The sequence below is a fragment of the Myxocyprinus asiaticus genome, chromosome 20 (assembly GCF_019703515.2).
Source record: "Myxocyprinus asiaticus isolate MX2 ecotype Aquarium Trade chromosome 20, UBuf_Myxa_2, whole genome shotgun sequence".
Lineage (NCBI taxonomy): Eukaryota > Metazoa > Chordata > Actinopteri > Cypriniformes > Catostomidae > Myxocyprinus > Myxocyprinus asiaticus.
The window spans coordinates 10095742-10118917 of NC_059363.1; the positions used below are offsets into that span (position 1 = coordinate 10095742).

At 38.1% G+C, this 23176-nt stretch overlaps 1 protein-coding gene across 4 annotated transcripts in view; it reads left to right on the forward strand.

Moving 5' to 3' along the window:
- The window catches only part of efcab11 (EF-hand calcium binding domain 11), a 76341-nt gene that overhangs the window by 51029 nt on the left and 2136 nt on the right, over positions 1-23176 (forward strand). For 2 of the 4 annotated variants that reach the window (XM_051647113.1, XM_051647115.1), the window contains one exon: positions 20013-20207. The exons of 1 other annotated variant lie outside the window; for it this stretch is intronic. In XM_051647113.1, the coding sequence (XP_051503073.1) occupies positions 20013-20094 (82 nt within the window). In that variant the 3' untranslated portion in view covers positions 20095-20207. Of the gene's footprint in view, positions 1-20012; positions 20208-23176 lie in introns of those variants that run through there. One more of the 4 variants, XM_051647117.1, reaches the window with a different exon arrangement.

Here is a 23176-nt window from a genome sequence, read left to right on the forward strand (position 1 = left end):
GCACAAATTTCCACAGAGGTGACGATTTTGTTTTTTAAACGTGATGGAAATGCTGCTTTATTTGCAAACTGTTTTTGTGATATCTTGATTTTGCGCATAAATTAAATTAGTAACTTGGATGGACACATGACCAGTGTCATTCCTTTCCGTGTAAACACAACTTTTTAATGTAAATTAGACTCAAATATAGATTGTGCTTCATTCTCAAAACTCTGTGCTATTTGCCCCATGCAATTAACATTGCGCTGTCACCACCTGAGGAAAGCAGACGGTGAACTGAATTTTATTTTAAAGCGATGTTTGTGTACATTTTCTGTCGATCATGGCTGTAGGATTTCTTTAAATAATGATCAAAGGATAGAGAAAAGTGTAATAACATGGCATATATCCATATGTGCAGTGCAAGCGTACTTTTGGCATGTTAAAGAGATGATTCAAGTGTCTGGATCACAGTGGTGGAGTGATGCTGTACAGAGCCAGATCGCATTGTCTGCTGCATCCTCCGCAAGATATCGCTCAGAACCAGCCTGCAAGATTGGAATTGCCCAGTGCAAATTGTGTTCAGCACAGATTTTGTGAAACATTCTTGGTGAATTCTCCCTGAGAGAGAGAGAGAGAGAGTGAGTTTGTGTGTTTATCAAGGATCTGTACTCCCCACTGTGCCATTGTACACACGGACAGATGGCTCTCAGTGCAAAGGGCTTCGTTTCCACCATGTCATTGGGAGTTGATGGCACAGTGAGCGATACAGAGATATAATGCTCTGCTTCCTCTAAGAGAACACAATCTGTTTTTGAAAAACTCATGGACTGGATCTTCCTAAAAAACAAACTCTTATGAAATTTTATTGGTTCATCAAATATGCACAGATTTTCCCCCACTTTTCTGTAGAAATGTTTGCAAGATTATTTATTAAAAAAAAATAAATAAAAAAAAAATCAGATCTAAATTGTTTTTCCCCTTGCTGGTAATGAATTCTATAATAGGAAACACTAGAGAGCTGTGGAAATCAGGCAGCTCTGTGTTCTGAGAGGATTAAATGATTACAATCTCTCAGCACTCCTGATCTTATAATCATGTCCAGGGTGCTACTAGATACCTCTATTGAAGTGATTAGAGCTTTTGTTACAGATGTGGCGGCTTAATAGAGCCAGTAGACCCCTTGAGCATAGCATTCAGGGGTCTGCCGCCTGCTGTTGGAAGCCGGCTGCTCAGCGAGGTCAAGGTCAGTGAGGCTGACGGGCTCTCAAGCCTAGCAGAACCATACGTTTGTGATATTAACAATGTTGGTGATGGCACTGAAGTCAGCTGAATCAAATTCCAGGACACTTCACAACACGCAAGCTTTCCCCATCTCCCTGCTGAGCAATGAGGGATTATATAGGCCACAACATAATTTTCCCTTAATTTATTTTCCAGAGTAGAAAATACTCTGTGCACAGTTAAGATGAAGCCAGGAGTAGGTCAGAAAAGGTGTTTTTATCTGACAGTGCAGTTTTTATGTTGTGATTGATCTACTATTGGGTTTAGATAATGTTAATTGGCACTTCAGAAAACAAACAAAAACTAAAATGATTTAGTATTCACCTACTTTTCATACAAGTTGAAAACATGTGAAAAGTTGGTTATAAAATTCATTATGTCATCCTGCAGTGAAGTTTGGCAATATCATTGAGGTTACAGTGAGGCACTTACAATGGAAGTGATTGGAGACAATCCATAAATGTTTAAATACTCACTGTTTCAAATAGATAGCCACAAGGTGTAAACAATATGTGTTAACATGATAATAGTTTAATGAAACTGCTTACTAACCTTTTCTATGTAAAGATATATACAATTTTACAGCTTCATTGCCATGATGTAACACTGTAAATCCTAAAACAACTGCAAAAACGATGATTTAAACAACTTTACAGCTCAAATAACACAAGTACAACAGAAGAGTTAATGTACAGCTTTTATAAAATTATAAGCTTCACATTTCTGCCTTTAAACCCTCAAAAAATGGCCCCATTCAGTTCCATAACAAGTTCCACTCTGTCTTTTTTTTTTTTTAAGATGGATTGGCAAGTCAAAAATATTTTTTTGTGGTAATCAACATTATGCCTCAAATGCTTTCAATTGAGCTTACCTTGTATTGAACCCGGTAAATTCCTTTAATGGCTCCTTTAGACTCTCTCTCCAGCTCAAAACACATTTCCTGTCTTCTTTTCCATTTCAGCAGGGTAGTTCATACAGTTCGAGAGCAGTGTCTTCATCAGTTACCTGCTAATCAAAAGCCTTTGAAAATTGTGTTTGCCTGAGGGCAGGATGGTTTAAAACCAGAATACATTTTGATTTTGCCTGTGGACTGCATTGTCTACGTCACATGCAATTTAAAGTAAACACATGAACCATTTTCAGGGGTGTTCTTTCCAGATGTTCCAAGTGGAGGGTGGAAGAGGTCAGAAGATCTAGCCCACTAGTCTTGTGCCTTAGCTATAGACTTATTTTGCTGTTACTTATCTCTTAGCTCAGGTGCCAATAAAAGTATACTATTAGAGACACAAATGCAGTTTTTCCTGAAAGAGTACGTACATCCAATTATAGCCTTTTTTTTAAATTATTATTATTATTTTTTTTAAGTATATTCCGGGTTCAAAACAAGTTAAGTTCAATTGACAGCATTTGTGGCATAATGTTGATTACCACAAAAAATTATGCGTGTCTATGTGCGTGTCAGAGGTTAAATGATAAAGCTTAATTGTAGCATTGCTGTGCATCTGTAGAGGAAGAGGTTTGCAGAAATTAGTTTTGGATTCTTTACAGTTCAGCTAAAATTACTTATATTTTATTAATAGGCAGTAACATGTATATTACCCTCACAATAAAAATGCCTGAGTTATAACAAAGGAAATAAAATAGTCAAAAAATTAAAATGGCATTTAAATGCTTCCATTATCTCATCCTGTCAGCAGAAATGTTATGGAGTTCAAAGGAGCACCAGCCCAACTCACACTAGTCCTAATCATATTCTGTCAAGTTTTCAGGGCCAATTTGTTAGCAAATATCACCACATCATTCTGCAATTAACTTGGATCTGTGTGGATGGGAGTGATAGTGCAACAAATCATGTTGGAGATATGTAGGAGGTGCCACATCACCAAACGCTACGGTAAATGGATTTGTGCATTCCGTCTCTTACAAGGCAGCGTGTATTTGTGGTATTTTCATTTGTGAATGAACGTAATTAGCATGCTAATGCATGAACTGCAGTGCAGGATCCCTCAGCTTTTGCTCTGAGAAGCAGCAGGCATGCGAGCACTCTGTTCCGACTGGTTCCCCCGTTGTAGTTGATGCATAAAACTTGTAATCAAATCAGACAAGGGCTCAATCACCCAGGATTTCCTCTAGCAAGGGGCTGTTTACCCCTCAGTGCCATATGTGGGTTCCCATTTGTGCAGAAAATGTAAATAATTCTGAGAAGGACACTGTGGTTAAGAAAACACAGGATGAGTAGCTCACTTATTATGCTCAGAAGATCTATGAACTGCCAAAGCATCTGTTGGTTTAATTCCTGTGTGTAACATGGCTAGTCAGAGTTTTATTAGCTGATTGTGCCTGTGTTTCCTTCATCCAACCTTCAGTGATCTTGATATACTGTAGGGTTACTGTAGACTCATCTTATTGATAGTAAAACATTACAAAATGTCACGGCAATATTGTAGGGGGTAGACACTGGCTTACCGTTTATTAAGCACTAAAACTTAACTGGGTGAAGAACAATCTGAGATCATGTTTAAATGTGTAACAGTCACATGAAATCCTCTGTGCAACCTGAAACTCTGGTTCTGACACATGCGTTAAAAAAAGCTTAAATGAAACACCGGTATCTTGAGATGTGTTAAAAATATATATATTTCAGCAAGATGCTGAAAAAACAGCGAGACGTGGTACAAAGGTCAAAGATGTCCATCCAGCATGTTTACATAGACCAACATTTGAAAGACAGCACAGGCACACACAAAAACATGTTTGGTCTGAACAGCCTCTGTGTTCGAATGTTGTGAGTGAGAGTTTGTGCACAAAACAAGTTACATGTATATTAAAATAAAATAAAAATGAATAAATAAAATTATACAAAAAATATATATAATAATCATATTTTCTTTTTATTAATTACAAACCCTACCCAAACCTGAAAAACTGAAAAAACTTTCTGTAACAGTTCATGGATGGGCAAGGAGGTGGGAACCGGCTGAACAGTAAACATAAAGTTTTAATGAGAAACTCAACTTAAAACAAATGTAAACAAACACAGACACATATGCAACATGGCTACGTGCGTCTCTCTCTCTCTTGAACCGGCATCTCTGGCTCCCCTTTATCTCGCTCTCCCGCTGATCAGATGATTCAGCACCGGCCACGCCCTCCTCCTCGTCACACTTTAAAAACTGACCCCAACCTGGCCCGAAACTCACTGGTTTTTCCGGTTCCAATAGGGTCAGGTCGGGTAGCAGACCTCAAACCCACATGGTTGATAGATCCCATGTTGCTGTGTCGGACTTAATGTGCTCTTCAAATAAATTAATGTTTGAGGAATGTTTCATAGCGCCATAGTGAGCGCGTTTACATGCACATTCTTACACTGGTTAGGCTTAATAAGCCTATACTGGGTAAGATCATGTAAATGCCTTAAACAGTTTTCCTTTATTAAAGTAAGGTCATAAACGGTTTAAGCAAAAACTGATCTAGATTTTTGCCCATTAGCCTGATTTTGCGTAGCATGGAAACACATTTACCGGTGTTCTTATTGGCTTATTCAGTGAGTGCATGCTTGTTTACGTCTTAAAGGGGACCTATTATGCAAAATTCACTTTTACGTGGTGTTTGAACATAAATGTGAGTTGGCAGTGTGTGTACACAACCACCCTACAATGTTAAAAGTCCACCCACTCCTCTTTCTTATATTTCTATTAATCAAAAACAGCGTCTCAAAATGACTGGTTTTCGAATCCGCTCTAAAGTGACGTCACTTTAGAGCAGGCCATGCCCACGACTGGTGACGGACTTCACCCTATTATCATAGATCCTCCCCTGAGAGATTGACACACAGTGCGCCATTATTTTCCACGCTGGAGCAGCTACAGTGAGAAGAATGTCAACTTCGTAAGCGTCATAAGTGTTCTGTTGTTGGCTGTAAAAGTGAACAAAAGAGTCTTCATGTACTTCTGGCATCAGAGCCACTGAAGACACAGTGGACAAGTTTTGTTTTTGAAGAAAATGTGCCCCAAAACATACAAAAATTTGTGTATGTTTGTGCAAATCATTTTACACCAGACTGCTTTGTGAATGAGGGTCAATATAAAGCAGGATTTTCAAACAAATTGACTCTCAAGCATGGATCAGTACCAACTGTTCGTGTTTTATAGCTTTATATTCTGAAGATGTAAGTATCGCACTTTATATTTTGTGAATGTTTGCAAATCGCCTTTCCGAATGTGCTTGTTAGCTGATTCCACGGCTAATGCAGCTAAAGTTACCATTGTCTCTGATTGTATTCATGGAGACCAGAGATATGTCTTTATAGCTTGTTTGCACATGACGTCACGTCACTGCGTTGCTGTGGCGTGAAATGCAGATGGAGGGCAGGAAGTGATTTTCTACATAAGAAGCACTATCACAAACTCAAAATGCCTATGTTTTGAGTCGTTTACGGTTGCTCATACATATATGGCTAAACGCCGGTATTTACGGTGTCAGTCATATTGGTTCTGATTTGTTGTTGCTATAGTATCCAAAGCACGAGCTGTAAAGGCACAGCCCTCTTCCGGAAAGGGGGCGGGGAGCAGCAGCTCATTTGCATTTAAAGAGACACACACGAAAACAGTGTGTTTTTGATTCCACCCAAAAAGAGGCATTTACAACATGGTATAATAAATTATCCGAGGAGTATTTTGAGCTAAAACTTCACAGACACATTCTGGGGACACCTGAGACTTATATTACATCTTATAAATAGGGGCATAATAGGTCTCCTTTAATGTCAAAAGCAGAGACTAATCACATGATTTAAAATCTCATGTAAACACAGGCTTTTTTAAATTGTCGGTTGATCAGTGTTACAATTTTAGATTAAATCAACCTACAAATAGCCAGACTGATCTCACTGTGAATTCAGCAACAGTAGGTTGAAAGTTCTTCAGATAAACTTGGCCTGTGCTTACCGAAATTTAAACCAGTGCCCCCCAGTGGCCGAAGCGAGAAGTGTTTTTGAACGTATGGACACGTGTGAGTTCTAATTTCAGAGTGAAATGTCCACAGAGGGGCACCAAAAGCGTGTTGTTTTTAGTTGTAAATGAAGTAGTAAAATGAAGAGTAATGCATATTTTATTAACTCTACACCCAAACCCCAATCCTAAACCTAAATGTTAGTTGGGTAAATGTGTAATCTTAGAAGGAAAATGGAACCACCAGTGGTGCAAAAATTTTTTGTTGGGAGATAGCATAAACTTGGCAGAATTACAGAACAAAAGATTTTTACCCATTGGATGATTCACAGATTCAGTTTAGGACTTAATTTGATTAAGTGCTGACACACAGTCTGGCATCTGTTCATCACACCTTGGCATGGTATAGCTTATCTTTGCTGTGCATCTCAGTGTTTGCGCTATCAGACGAAATGTTGAATCTCTACCATCATTCAATGTCATATGCCCAAGTAACGTGCCTTTACTGTCAGGACCAACTCAGTACTCTCCTCAACAATCACCTCTTCCCATACATTTATGCAAGGATCCTATTTGTGGACTTCAGTTCAGGCTTTAATACCATCATGCTGATATTCTCTCAACCTAACTGACCCAGCTTTCCATTCCAACCACAATCTATCGGTGGATCAATAGCTTTCTGACAGATAGGCAGCAGCTAGTGAGACTGGGGAGCTGAACACGCTCAAAACAGTGGAGATGATATTTGACTTAAGGAGAAATCCCCAGCTTGCTGCTGGGAAGTCAGCATAAAATGGTAGAAACCACTAAAAGCCTCTCACTAGAGTCGTCCATCATAGTCAGTCAGTTCCCTGCAGTCGTAGCATTTTGGAGAGCTCATTCATTAGAAATGCTTGTCATTGCTCTTATCTGTGTTTGATGTATGATAAGGCAACCCCAGGTAGAAGTGATTACATTGTCCCTGTAAGAGATAATGTGACCGGGTGAAGTGTTAACCTCTAAGGCAATAATGCACAAATACAAACTTATCTATTTTTTAATGTCACTCTCTCACCTCTTTCTCTCGGTCCATCCATACTTTCTTTGTACCATCATCTTATTCAGGTTTAAACTGGAGTAACTTCACATTACCTTTTCGAGAAAATTCTAATGGTAACAAATCATTACACATTAGTTATGTATGCTGCATTCTAGACGTTGATCTCTTTGGAATATTTCCTCACCTGTCTTACTACCAATAAATCCACTTTACTGTGATGTCAAGAACTCTCGGAGCCACTTTGATTTTGAACAGATGCTCATTTCATAGATATAGGTTTTTTATTCTGACCTTCATTTAAAGATTGTGCTGCCCCAGACTTTTAATGACTCTGGAGTATAGCCCAGCTGAGCATAGCTGTTTTAATCTGTAGAGTCATTTGAATAAGATGTAATGTATTCTCTTGCCATTAAATCAGATTATTAAAATCAAGCACTTGTTGGCTTGTTAGGGAAACTTTACTCAATAGTTTTCTATTGAAAACTTTCTATTGTTTAAGACTGTTAACAAATAATATGAGGGGAAAAAAGAAAAGCACAGCTCTGATATACTGTGGCCCAAATTGCAACCTCATTTCAACTCATTACCATCAGTCACCCTGCACAACGAATTCTCAAAGCAGAAGATTTGCAAAATTATTCAGCTTCCTTGAGTTTTTCATTTTAAAGCAGCAAGTGTTTTTTTTTTTTCTAGTTTTATCTCCCTAATATTTCTTGTTTTTACTTCTCTCTTGATTGCCGTAAGCATTTTTTTGTTTTTGTGGGTGACCTCATTTAAAATACATAAAGACTGTGCTTGTTTGATGAGAGTTGTATTCCTCATTAAGACAAGTCACAAAGTAAGTGATAAATGCACAATCATCTTTATTGCTTGGATTCCATTGCATGTTTTAACATATTTTGCCTGGATTCTTTTTATTCTCTGACAGTAAAATTTAAAACAGTAATTCCTTTACGGTACACTCCTAATGCCCATGTCGAAAAGCCTGAAGGTCTATCGGCGATCTCTGTCTGAGAGCATCATTGGCCTTCATTCTGACTAAACCCTCACTCACAACAGCAATCTCACAGACTTACATTGTTCTTGACATTTGCTACAATGTTCCATATTTGAATTTCCTCCCAAGCATGTTTTGACTTTTTGAGAAGGGAGGGGAGTAAGAGATAACGGAGACAAATAAAACAAATGAATATGTGCAGCATGAATTAAGAATGCAGTCCACCTCAGGGGTAAAACATGCTGCAAATGATGTTTAATGTAATTTTTCATTGTGAGCTTCCTACAGGGGGTTTCTTACGGCTATGGCGGTACTCTTTATAGCCTCGATGAGCAGTCCGTCACAGGACTTTCCTAGAGTTTCTTTTTCTTTTTCAATAAAAGTTAAGCATATTTGACAGTATTTGTGGCATAATGTTGATTGCCACAAAAAATTATTTCGACTCATTCGAAGTCTTTAAAAAAAGCAAAAAACTTGACAGTGAGGCATTTACAATGGAAGAGAATTTGGCCAATGTTTGGAGGGTTAAAGCTCAAGTATGTAATTTCTGCAACACTAGCGCCACCGAAAGGAATTGCAAAAATAAACTACTGTATGTTTTCAAAATAGCTTTCTGAATACGACCCTCATCTGCTGTTGTTCGAACCGTCAGATAGTCCCATCCCCGTAATGTTGTTGGGGCGGGTCTAATCGGGTCACTCTAAACAAACACATTAAATTTATAGTGCCACAGAGACGCATTTACAGTTTTTGAGAAAATGAACCACTGAATGACTTGTAGTTGTCTCTGCATATTAAGCTGGGATAGAAGGAAGTATTTTAACACTGAAAAAGTTACATACTTCAGCTTTAAGGCAGAATGTGAAATGTGAAGCTTATAATTTTATAAAAGCACATACAAACAATTCTTCTGTTAAAACTGCTGTTTTATTTGAGCTGTAAAGTTATTTAAATCGTAATTTTTGCATTGGACTAAATTACCAGGATTACAGGGTTTACGGTGTTAACCTGGACAATTCCTTTATCGCAAAGGATCGCAAAATTAGTCTAATGGCGCACTCTTTATGGAAATTAATGGCCAAAATTACACACTTTAAAATATTCACAATATTGCTTAAAACCATATTGTCAGCAAATCCTCTCAATTATATCATGAACGTTCAATATTTGACAGCCTTAATTTGATTACACAAAGACTAGTTACTGAAATGTAATGCTGATATTTATTTCTGTTGTGAATGGGAGGAATTTCAGCCCCAACACAATAAAAAGTGCCATGTGTTTCCACAGAGGGTAAGAAATGCCATGACTGTACTGTCTTTGCAGCAGCTTCGAGACGGCAAAGAGAAGTTGAATTAAAAACACAAATTCTCAACAGTATTCCATATTTCCACTGATTTTGACAAAGTCTGTTGTGACACATCTCGGCGGGCCCCCCTCTTTTCCAAAAAAGATGGTCTTTCATTCAGTTGCGTCTGACAAAATAAATCAGGGCTCGGTACAGAAGCAGAGGCATATTTTAAGACACAAAGAAAGCACTCCCTTTTTTCAGTCACAAAGCACAGAGGAACATCCAAAAAAAGCACTAGAAGTAAGCAGGATCAGTACGCTTTCTTCAGCTAGAGAGCACTGTGAAACATATGATCTGAATATGTAACTGGAGCACTGATGGAGAGAGTGTATCTGGAGTTACAAACACAGAATTTGTGAATATGTGTGGGGGATAAACTGTACATGGGCGAGAGTTCTACTGTGCATGTCTTGTCTGCTCAGAGATTCTCTCTCATCTCTGCTCTTTGTATTTTGGATTTCATATCCCGGCTCCCCTCAGGTGAGTGAGATGAGGTGTTAATGGAGACAATGTGGAACCCTGGTGATCTCCCATCACTCCGCTGGCCCGACTCAGGCAGGAGAGCATCAGTCCTGCTAATCAGCAGAGAGAGCAACGCGTAAAGAAAGCTGCCATCCTTGCCTCCTCAATTCTGGGGTCATTTCATCCCCAGCAGGGTTTCCTCATATGGAACCTCATTTCTCCTCTGGATTTCTCATCTGTACCTGACCAGGACCTGATACTCCACGCCCACTCTCTCCACTGAGCTTTGAAGTCCTCTTGTATGACCCAAAATTTTTACACTTGATTTGTAACCGTGTCCCATTTTATAGAAACGACTTTTGATATTATGCTAATTCGGTGGCAAGAGCCTTGCTTTTCTGTCTTGGAAAGTGCACTCTGTTCCTTCCTGATACCTTGGTCTTTGACCTGAACAGAAGGAGGTACAGGAGATGTCTGCTTGAGTCTCTCTGGGGACACCAAAATGGATTGATTACTCAATGTCTGTGCTTTGCCTGATTTCTGCTCTGCGTGATTTGTGTTCCAAGCTTGACAATGCGAGCAATACTGGCAGTGATACAATGGATTTATTTGTACCCGAGCAGGTTGCCCATTCGGCAGCCTTGTTAATTTTGTTTTACTGAATGTGTCTTCACTTGTCAGAAAATGCTGGTATCTCTGACTCACATTTCATTAAGAGGCTTTTCTGGAGAAGCTTATGAAGTGTGTGGAGAGAACCAAAGTGGCAAACGTGTTTGAATAGAGCAGAAGAGTCAATAGATGACTGAATAGACCGAGAATCTCTCTCATTACACTGCCTGTTAAAACAACATGAAAATTTTCACAATGAATCAGTCTTATTGTAAAGAGCCTCCAGTGCCTTTTCTCTCTTCCCCTCTCACTCTCTGAGCAGTCTTTTAAAGTGGGATAAATTGAAGAGTAATATAAACAGAGAGGATTGGTCTCTCCTGGAGCAGACGATGATTGAATACGAGGGCCCCTGCATTGGGAAGTGGGTTAAGTCAAGGAGTTATTAAGAAGACGGCTGGAAATGACAGCGATGCCAAATGGAGCCAGTGGCATGGGACGGGTTCGAAGCCAGGATGAGTTTTCGGGATAAGAGCAGGATTTAAATAAATTGACTTTCCCCTCCCGTGACTAAAACAGATTGTTGTTGAGAGTTTTGGGGTCAAAGCGAGTGGTAAACATTTATTAGAAATCCATAGCCTTGGAACAAACAACATGGCTCCTCTTGTTTTCCTCGACATGCTCGACAAAGCCCCATTGACTTGACTTTCAATCCCAGTTACGAAATCCATTTACCACCTGTAAAGTTTACCAAGAAAATTGCCTCTGCCATCAATTGGTCAAGAAGCTTTTTGAGAATGTCACACGGACAGCTCTTTTAATTATGTTTAAGAAGCCATCACTGCTGTGACTTGGATGAGCGCAGATGCAGAAAGTCACTGCAATGCCCTATTAACTAAGTGAGCAAGTCACAAGATGCACACTATGTAGTCATCAATCTCTCCTCCGAGTAATCGCATTCTAATTTACAGCTGCAAGCTGTGGCTTTACAGCCTAGTTTCGCCTTCATGGCTTTGTGCTGAAAATGTGTCAGGACTCTAAGCGCGGTATGAATTAAATGGTGGCATTCTTCTTCTGATATTTTACTCTTTTATACCGTAATGTCGGTGCGCCGAGAGGTGATTGGTTTTGGGGGCGTGTATGCAAGTGTGTTGTGTGCGCATGTGCGTCGACAACTAAATGTGTGTTTGTGTGCATGTGTGTGTGAGAAAGAGAAAAAGACTGCTCATATGACAGACCATGAGTGTTGTTTGGCATTCAACAGCTTAGTTTTCAGTTAACAGTTTTTCTCTTTACATACCTCTTGCTGAATCTGTTAGATTAGAATAAGAAATAGAATAAAAATATATATATATATATATATATATATATATATATATATATATATATATATATATATATATATATATATATATATATATGCTGCATAACAGGTATTTAAGTGTATTAAGTTTGTTCCACAAGATAAAATAATGCATGAACTGACCCAGATCATCCTGTCCAAAAGTTTACACATCCTTGGTTCTTAAAGTAATAGTTCAACAACATTTTTTGTACTTTCCAAACCCATTTGAGTTTTTCCATGGAATGTTTTCCTAGGCTTTATTTACCATAACGCAGGTGAATAGTGAAATGTTTGTCAAGTTCAGAAAGTGTATCATTACACACGCTTACGATGAGATGCGATGAGAACGAATGAGGTTGATGTTATTGACATAGCCGTCATATTTGAGTTTAAGCACTTTATTAAAGATTTGATTTTAGAGAGAATAACAGCTTAAATTTTATTGTGTTCATCACTCAAAGGGATGGCATTGCTTTGGAAGACTTGGCATATAGTGCATGAATAGTATTTATTACTTTTATTGTGGTTTAATGGTGTTTCATTGTCCTTTTCCAAGCTTGACCGACCAGAGTCACTATTCACTTGCAATATGGTAAATAAAGCCTGTGAAAACAACATCAGTGACTTTGTAGTCCATATTTGAGTCCATCAATTGTCCTGAGTGGCAAAGTTGGATCTCAACAAATCATTAAGCCATTAGGGAATAACTTAAAAATGCAGAACAGGCAAGAAAACCACTGAACTTATAGTATCTGGAGGCTTTTTGTCAAGAATATTGGAAAGATTCATTGCCCAGGACCAACAAAGCACAACCATCACAAAAGGCTACAAACAGTAATCGATGCTCAAGGAGGCAATACACAATATTGAGAACCAAGGGTATGTAAACTTCTCAGCAGGAGAATTTGTGTTATTTCATTGATTATTTTGTCTTTGATTATGTGTAAATATCTTATGCCAATTAGCATTATCTGGGCAGAACTATGTTTTAAAAAAAGTAAAAGCTATAATTTTATGACCTTACTCATTTTCTTACATCTTGCAGTTTCTTCAAAGGGTATGTCAATTTATGAGCAGAACTGTATACAGAAAAAACAGGCTTTCTGCTGTTGATCTTTGCAGGCCAAGGCTTGTAAGATTCCAGCCTCAATATCTGAAGCACTGTACCTCTGCTAATCATATGTATTGTCTGAGAAAATGCTTCTTAGGTACATATATGTGTTCGGTTCTCCCCGTGTTTAAGCATCTTGAGGGATTATGTGCATCAGGACGAGATGTATAAATTATTGTCGTACGCTGCCAGAATTAATCCGCATCTTTTTTGTAGGCTCGACAGGTAGCTGTGGAGCTGATAACTAGCCACCCCTGACTGCGGCATCAATATCACTATCTGGGGGCCACAGGCTGGAAATAAATTTCTGCTGCACATTTCACAACTCCCATTGATACTTTCAGCAGTTGCCATGACAGCAAGGTGCAGTGGTTTTAATGGAAGTGATTTTGTTAATATAAAATTTAGCCGTGGCTGTAACATCTCTCCCACGGTGCAGCAGGTCTCCATCGATCAAAGGTGAAAATACAGCACTCAGGGATCTCAGCTCTACCCCTCTTTGCACACTTTTATTAGGAAAAAATTAAATGAAGCAAAATAAAAAAAGCAGTGAAGTGTCCCAATTAAGACACAATCAGAGCACATCTCAATAGCGAAGTGGCTCTTTACCTACTTACCCTCATCACTTTTGGGATGGCATGCATCTTTGATTGCTTGTTAGGCTCCTGAAATATCTTGAGATGTGTCACTTTGTTTATTTGAAGTAGAACCTGATTATGTCTAAGCCTTCTCCTTTTATATAGATGCTGAAACTATGTTTTTAAGAAGATGACATTTCATCAAATTAGACTGTATTGATTTTCGGAACCAGGTGTAATTGCAGAGTAAGTTACACTTACTAGGAATTTGCCTTGGTGGGTTGTTCCATAACAGTGCACAGATCACAGGCCATATTAGATATTCATTATATAACAGTGTACAATATATAATATATACATATAGTATTCAATGTACTGTTCAATATACAGTAGAATGCAGTATACACAATATCGATACAATACAATATGTGTCCTGCTCCTTCATTTTGAGTTTATGCACTAAAGTTAAAGGAAGGCATTTAAATAATTATTTCAGCCAAAATTTAAATGATTATATATTAAAATAGTTTGGAGTAGAAACATAATTTCATCGTTAGAAAGCTTAGAATTTAGTTTTTACTGTAGAGTGCAACATTCTGGTTCTGGAAGTAAAAATCCCTACCATGACATACTGTGAGCTCAGAGGTTGTTAATTCATGGTAGATGCTTCTGTTGAAGCCATCAGTCCACGCTATTTCCATTTAACCTTTTTAAAAGTTGTGTTAATAAGAGGAATTCCTGGTGAAGAACTACACTACCCATGATCCTTAGTGGGAAAATCCACAAACAAAGCACACCAAATGCATTCAGCAGCTATTTTCAACTTTAAATCTTAAATCATAGTTTTCTATATTTTCTATTGTTTTCGTTATGTCATCAGTTGATAAATCGTTTTATTATGTCATTCCCAGTGCTTCATGGGATTGTAGTTCATTCCCTCATGAAAAACATGACGTACACAGACTTGTACCGTTTGTCTTTTTGTCTGATTTTCAAATACTTTTTTGCTTCAAATCAAAAGTTGTAATGTTGTGATTCACCTCAGAGCTGGCTGGTTTGGTTTATGGCTTATAACTCTTTTATGAAGGATTTTATAAAATGCCTATGGAAAAACTAATTGAGAAAAATTCTTCCGGAACCACAATAGAAAAAATGGGTGGGCACTGTTGCACTCTAGTGTAAAAACTCAAAATGTGTTTCTTTAAAGTGATTAAAAGGATAAAGGAGGTTAATGTTATATGCAACTGTACACATACAGGGTTTGTATGGTGTGTCGGTGAGGAGTGCAAATTCAATATGCAGAATAAATAAAACCAAAGGAATCTAGTCAAATAAAAAGTTATAATTTATGAATAATTTAGTTTTTCAGTTCATAATGAGAATATTCTACACAGCATGTGTGTGAAGTCTGTTATCATTTGTAGTCAAGTATTTGTTCAATGGTGAAACAATAGGGCATTATTAATGAGGGCCAATGCCTGCAGGAAAAAGCTGTTTTTGTGTCTGAAAGTTTTAGTTTTGATTGTTCTGCAGCGATTTTTAGAAGGGAGCAGCTGAAATACACGATGAGTTAGGTGTGAGGGGTATACATTTGAACATATGCTGTTCTGTGCCATAGAATCAAAAGTCACGGTACTAAGTGCTACTGTAGAGAAAAGTTAGGCCAAAACTTTCACTTCAGTTTTATGTAGCGTCAGTACAGGAGCAAAGTGTGCATTTTCTTGACAATGACAGAGTAAAGCTTCCATGCCGTCATACCTTTTCTCCCCATCTCCCCTTGTTCTAACAGCAAATTAAATAAATAAAAAGTGAAAACTAAGAACATCCAAGCACCAGTCAGATGAATACACCTGTGGGCCACACTGATGATGTCACAACCAGCCCTCTTTCTGTTTCCTGGGAGGGTTGTAGTGTCCTCCACTGGGAGTCCTGGCACAGAGATGTTAGACAACTGAATTGTCCAGGCAATATTTATCTTACTCATGGCCATCCAACACATTGCTGCCGAGCAGATCTTGCCCACTCTCTTGCAATTCCATGCTGATTTCTGTCCCAACACAAATCTGGTGTGAATAAGAAGACTGGCTCGTCTCACTTGGTACACTCAGGTTCCATTTAGCCCCTCTGCAGTGCGTTATCGTAAACTGCACAGATCACACACTGCGAGTGTTATGTAGGAGTCGCGGCCTGGGCGGATGACTTGGCTGGTTCTAAGCTGAGTTGATTAGCTGAGCGTTCACAGATACAGCTGCCACACTGCGTGGTAATAAGAACAACATCCCTGAGCCATGCATCATTATTCTGATTATGATGGTATTCTAGCTATGACAATGTGGAAATTAGAGGATCTGCATGTTTACCTATGTTTACAGACAGATTGTTTCATTTTTAATTGACTATATCACAGTTCCAGTGGGTCAGAAGTTTACATACACTAAGTTAACGGTGCCTTTAAGCAGCTTGGAAAATTCCAGAAAATGATGTCAAGCCTTTAGACAATTAGCCAATTAGCTTCTGATAGGAGGTATACTGAATTGGAGGTGTACCTGTGGATGTATTTTAAGGCCTGCCTTCAAACTCAGTGCCTCTTTGCTTGACATCATGGGATACCTTTTTTCTGAGAGTGTTGACAGGGCTGTGCAACACTGACCTGCTTTGACTGACAGTGCTACACTCACCATAACTAGCAGAGTATGAAAGAATGGACAGCTAAAATATCACTCATTTGTCTCTTCTGGCTGAGGTAAAGACTATGAAGACTACAGTGTACAGTCCCTGCATGTCTCTGGCCTATCATATGACAACCTGCCTGTCTGTTTGATGCAAAGCCTTAGTGCTAATATCATATCACTCAATCAAACACGGTAATATGAGAATCAGTCAGCTTTGCCAAGTGAGTAGATTGCCAGTTTATGCAGTCCTCTTCACACATGATTATGCTCAACCTTGTCATGCTTTAATTGGAACCTCTTGATTACATTTGAAGCATCAGTTATGCAGGCTAGTAAGAGATGTGCATTGCCTTTTTAAAGAGTCTCCTTATCAGTGAAAGTGGAACAGGTGTTTAAAAGATGATATCTCTTCCGCTGCAAAAATCCCATCCATCCATCCACCCATCCATCCAGAGGTTTAGAGGCTCAGAGGGGCATAGTAGATGTCTCAGTGGTCCTCATCTTTGGGGAGGACTTCATTAGAATCTAATTAGATGTGAGCTACACTTCCATTTGAATGGCAATCACTGGCATGGATCAGGGAAGTGTGATTTTCCAGTTGCTGAATGCTTAATGTTGTTTTAATTCTCCTCCCTGTTGCTACCAAATTTCTCTCACATCTGCTGTGTTTGCACTCAATCCGTCTGTTGTTGAGAGTAATAGAGAAATCTCCCCAGTGAGAGAGAGATTCAAAGCCTCCCTCTGCATAGCTTCCCTTATGTTCACCCTTCCTCTCCATCTCCTCATCTGCAATTGGATGAACAGTTTTCCTGTGGCAGTTTTTATCCACATTAATCTTCGTCTTGGTAAAAACATCCGCTTAATGAGTTCTACATGATTGCGATCTGATTTTGCAGTGGCCTCACAGATTTGCCTGATATATGGTTGAAAATAAGCAGATGAACCAAGGAAAGCCAAAAAGCAGGAAATAAAGATCCATCTCCAGCAGAAAGGCTATTTTAATTTAATCTCTGAACAGGAAGTGAGCACTGAGAGGAAGGAATGGTCAGCCCATTGCTCTGTAATATCCTACTCTGCTCAGCGGACATGTTTCAATTTGCTCACATCATCTTTATCTGCTCGTTATGTCATGAATGACTCATTTGCCAATGTGAAGTGTGCGCCTACTATAAGAGAATGGGGCAGAGCTTGCTCTCAGCAACTGGGAGTGTGTGATAGATCTGGACACTTGGTTGCGGCTTTAAAGCAGGACAAAGACTGATGACACAGTCAGTGGAAGTTGACACTTAACGCCAGACGTCTGCGAGCCTATAAGCTTGGCATTCAGTCAATGTTTAAGAGTGTGAGTCTTAAGTCTATTGATGCATATGCATTTTGGATAAAAAAAAAATAAAAATAAAAAAAAGTGTATTATTTGTTCCATTTCATTGGGTCAACTTTCATTCCCCTACTGGAGAGAACAGCTTAAAGGGATATTTCACCCAAAATTCATTTACTCACCCTTATGTACTTCCAAACCCATGTGACTTTCCACCAGAGGTTCTTAGTATCGAGACACTCTTTGGAGACCTATCTAGCTGGTTACCAACATTCTCAATGATCATGGGTCTCATAGAAACCCAATTCCATTTCTAGACCAAAACTGCCTGGTCTTATGCCAAAGCCATGAATCTGAGTCTAAGTCAAGTCTGAGACGTAGGAAGGCTGTTCTTCCCCCTCAAGGCTGATAAAGGCATTTTTACCTCTAAAATAAAATTTTTACTCCACTGATGGTTAGGTTTAGGTTTGGGGTGTGGGTTGTGGGGTACAGTTTATAAAATATGCATTCCTCTTCACTGTACTACAGCCTGTAGAGCTGAAAACAACTTATTTCGCAACTTGCTTTTAGCGCCCTTCTGTGGACATTTCACCCAGAAAATGAAGCTCACACGTGCTCATACACCCAACAACACTTGCCACTGGATGCATTGTTTCGCATTTCGGTAATCACAGACCGATTTCAGCTTAAAGTCAACCTAGTATTTCCAATTTCACTTTGAGATAATTTTGGTGTATAATATCTTAGATATATGCATGTAAAAAGAGCTTTATTGCTTTTTGCCATAAATACAGTTCTGATTCATAATAAATAAAACTAAAAAAACGATTTTATATAACCAGGGTAATAAAGAGAAACAATTAACTAAATATTTCGCTTAAAGAAAACAAAAAATGCAAAGGGATTTCTGTGCAGGTGCTCAAGTGAATCAGAAGCAAACTATTTCATGTACATGAATCGATTCAGTAAAATAGATTGGACTATCCAACGGTATATATCAGTGAATGTGTGAAACGTTTATTTGGACCAGTTCAATTACATGAATTATTCAAAACAAACTGATTCACCTAAACGATTTGGGCTCCCCATGCTACATACGAGAGAAAGAGGACGATTTAAGTGAGCGTGTTTTGGGGGGCCTGGGTAGCTAAGCACGTATTGATGCGGACTACCACCCCTGGAGTCATGAGTTCGAATCCAGGGTGTGCTGAGTGACTCCAGCCAGGTCTCCTAAGCAACCAAATTGGCCCGGTTGCTAGGGAGGGTAGAGTCACATGGGGTAACCTCCTCATGGTCGCGATTAAGTGGTTCTCGCTCTCAATAAGCATGAGCCTCCACATGCTGAGTCTCCACGGTGTCATGCACAGCAAGCCACATGATAAGATGAGCAGATTGACTGTCTCAGAAGCGGAGGCAACTGAGACTTGTCTTCTGCCACCCGGATTGAGGTGAGTAACCGCGCCACCATGAGGACCTAGTAAGTAGTGGGAATTGGGCATGCCAGTTTGGGGAGAAAAAGGGATAAAACATTTTTTTAAAAGTGAGCGCGTTTTATTACTCTCTCACCCGGCTCTCAAAATGTAGTTAAGTAAGTACAGTTACTACTTTTAGTTAGTTACTTCACATTGATAATGACTATCAAAGCTTCTTGACGCTTTAAAATTGTATTGATTTCCATAACTTTTCCAGGCCTGGAAATCACAATTATAAAATTCCCTGATGTTTCCAGGTATTCCATGACCGTGGGAACCCTGAACCAGTTGTTTAAACAAGAGACGCTTACAGTAACTACACCTACGCAACCTGAATACGTCCGTGTTGCACTCTTGCCACTCGTTTGTTATCGCATTTGTGAACAAGCAGCATTAAAGAAAATGCCATTGCTAGTCATGTTGGTGATGAAATGCCTGATATAGATCAAAGAAAGGATGTTATGTCGAAGTGAGTGAGCTGAAGCTGTGCATATTACTTACTCCCCTGCTATTCACTTTAAGTTTATATCAGATACTGACAGCTACTCAATAGTGTTTTCAAAGTTCTGGCTTAATATTAAAGAGCATAACGCTCTCACGTCTCACTCTTTGGATTGCATTCTGATATTCAGCCTTAGTCTGAACACTAAACTGTTTTAAAATTCACAAACTAATCAGATGTATGGCTGTTTTCTGCTGTTACAGGATATTGTTGTATGTCTTACAAAAATTGGACTGGAAAACAAACAAGTTGTTCTGTAGCATGATGTTTTTGCTTAGGAGATTGTTCTGTTAGATTTCCTTTCCTCATTTTTTTTGTTTTGTTTTTTTTTTTGTTCAATAAAACAGGCATGTGGACCAGGATTCTGACGGTCATATCAGCTTCAAGGACTTTGAAAATGTCATCTGCTATGGTTTGGCGAACAGTTGAGGCACATAAAAAGAGAGTTTTGGAACTGCAATACAAACCTTATCATCACTGTGCTGTGAAGAAAACCCAACCTAAGCTAACCCAAAACATCTGTATTCTCAACGCAACATACAGTATTGTTTCTTTTTTATTATTATTTAAAGCTTTGATAGTCAGGTGTTCACACAGACTTTCCAATAGATCATTTTTAGCAATTTAGAGGCACAATTTGGCCTTGTCTGTTGAAAGGCAGAGTAACTTCAGATGCTTGACATCAGGGTTTGATGAAGAGTTTTGATGTCATATCGATCCAGTTGGTCCGAGGCTACACTGTGTAATGGAGAACCGCACATTTCTATTGTGCAGTTGCCTTACAAACTGCATTCAATTTAACCCAACCTCTCATGGTCTTATTAACTGGCTGAGCGAACAATATTGCCTTCCCTAACCTCACTCCCCTGTCCCTCTGATATTTTGTACTCAGTACCTCATAAAATGCCTTCTTGAGTTCTGTCACCCCATTTTACAACACATGGGTTGGATCTTTAAAGGAACAGTTCACCCAAAAATGAAAATCCTTACATAATTCACTCCCATACGACTTTCTTTCTTATGCAGTACACAAAAGGAGATGTTTTAATGAATACTGCAAGCTGTCTTTAGGGAAAAAAGCTTCCCTTTAAAGCTGAAAAAATGAACCAAAAGTGTGATAAAAGTAGTCCATGTGACAGCATATTCCAAATCTTCTAAAGGTAAATGATACATTTTGGGTTGTATCTCATCAAAACCGAAGTATTTTTCAGTCAAAACTTTGACAACCATTGCACGTTCATGAGCGCTAAACAACTCAAGTTCTCAAGTACTCAGTGTTTGTTTACAGCAAGTAAACAATACTTTTTTTTTTTTAATTATGAAATAATTAATAACAGTATGTGACACTCTTGTTTGTGTAAAAATAAAATGAATATTGGATGCCACTGCTTGCTAAAGTCACAATTGTCACCTCTAAGCAAAATGATTTTCCCAAAGACTGCCATTGTCACACAAAATTTATCCTCAAACAAAATTAGCTTAAAAATCAAGATATTTGTAATCAGTGGCTACCTAAAAACCTGTTCAAGGAGAGAAAAAAGAAAGATGCATCATCAATCTCTATGCTTGGGTCTCTATTAACTGCCATTGTAGTGAAAAGATGGAGTAGGATCTTCATTAAAACATTTCCTTTTGTCTTTCACATAAGAAAGTCACACAGGTTTGGAAAAATATGAGTAAACTATGACAGAATTTAAATTTTTGGGTGAAGCATTTCTTTAAAAGTCCCTTCCCGCAGGTTGCCTTGAAACTTGATATTGATCAGATTCAGATTCAATCAGATTTAGTTTATGCAAAAAAAAAAAAAAAGCTGAACCTGAGATTGTGTGACTTCTCTTGTTACATGTGATTATGGAACTGTAAATACTTGTTTGTGTTTTGAGAGATTTGTCGTGCTCCCATCTGAATAAAGATTAATTTGTTTTTGTAATCAGTCCTGAGTCTTCATCTGTATGACACGATGCACACTCTACCCACAATCCATTAGTGGGCTCAGCAGGCATCAAGTAAGGAAATGGCCTTGGAGAAAAAAAAAGTATCAAATACAGTTTTAATCAAATATGTGCTTAATCCACTCAAAGGTTCATTTTCAGGATTGGCCTGCTGTTCAAATGTAAATAGACACACTAGTTTAATCTTCACCTTCTTCTTTGAAACTCGATTAAACGAATCCCACAATTTACTTGGCGTACCGTGCTGTGGGAGAGCCAAACCCAGACAAGAAACTGAGGTAGAGATGTCTTGCAATGTGGCTTCAATCTAGGCCTTGCCAACAGTGCAAAAAGCCACAGATTAACACATTGTGTGCCTGCTGTAAATGCCAGCCTTTTAAGGGAGTAGACCTTGTTCTATTGTGTTCTCAGTAGCTATTTCTCTGCCGATGAGGATAGCTTTCTCTCTCTTCCTCATCTCTCTCTCTCTCTCTTAATCTATCTGCTGTTCTTTTGCATGCCTTGGAGCTGCTATGAACTGATGGCAAGAGAAAGAATTTAACAATCAACTGTTGTGGACAACACCAAACATATTCAAAAATAATTCTGCCATCACAGTCCTCCAGGGAGGTGATTTAAGGTTAAGATGAAGGTTAAGATGATTTAACAGGGTCAGAGTGAAATCAAACAGTGTGTAAGACAGAAAGAGGGAAATGCTGGAAAAACACTTCGATTTGTATGCTGACTAGCTGTTCTAATTGGGTCTTTCAGCTACTACTGCACTGACTGTCAGCTTTTCAGTGTTCCTCTGTCTAGGTGCATTATGGGGAATATCACAAAGAAATGTCCAGGTCATATTACACACTAAACTCAATAAATAAATAAATAAATAAATAAATAAATATATTTAGCAAAAAGGAAATGAAACCTATTTTTTAGCACCATTGTGACATCATTGTTATTACTGTTGTACAATCATGAATATCATCCTGTCCATTTATTTATTTATTATTCAAATCAGTATACGTAAAATTCAGTGCTACAATGATTATATGATGTATGTACTATACAAATTTAAATAAATGTTTTTACTATTATTATTATTATTGTTACAGTAATGACAATGAGATATTTTTTCCTCAGTACAGCAGGCAACTCTCAGTTGGGGCATAATTTCACATGACAATGATGGCATATTCCATGTTTATTTGTGGTGAAATATTAATGTAAAATATGAACATTTGTCTTTGTAGTTTTTCCTAGTTTAAACATCTAAACATTGTTAAAGGTAGATACATTTACTCAAAAGCAAAATTGAATAAGATACTAAGACTTGTTTTTCATATATATATATATATATATATATATATATATATATATATATATATATATATATATATAAAACATTTGTGCAAAATATAACTATTTAAGTAAAAAGTTGCATTAAATATTTATTTATGGGTAAAATATTCATATTAAATATTAATATATATATATATATATATATATATATATAATATACACACTACCAGAAACACTTCAAAACACTTACTTGTTCTTTATTATAATAAATTATAGTA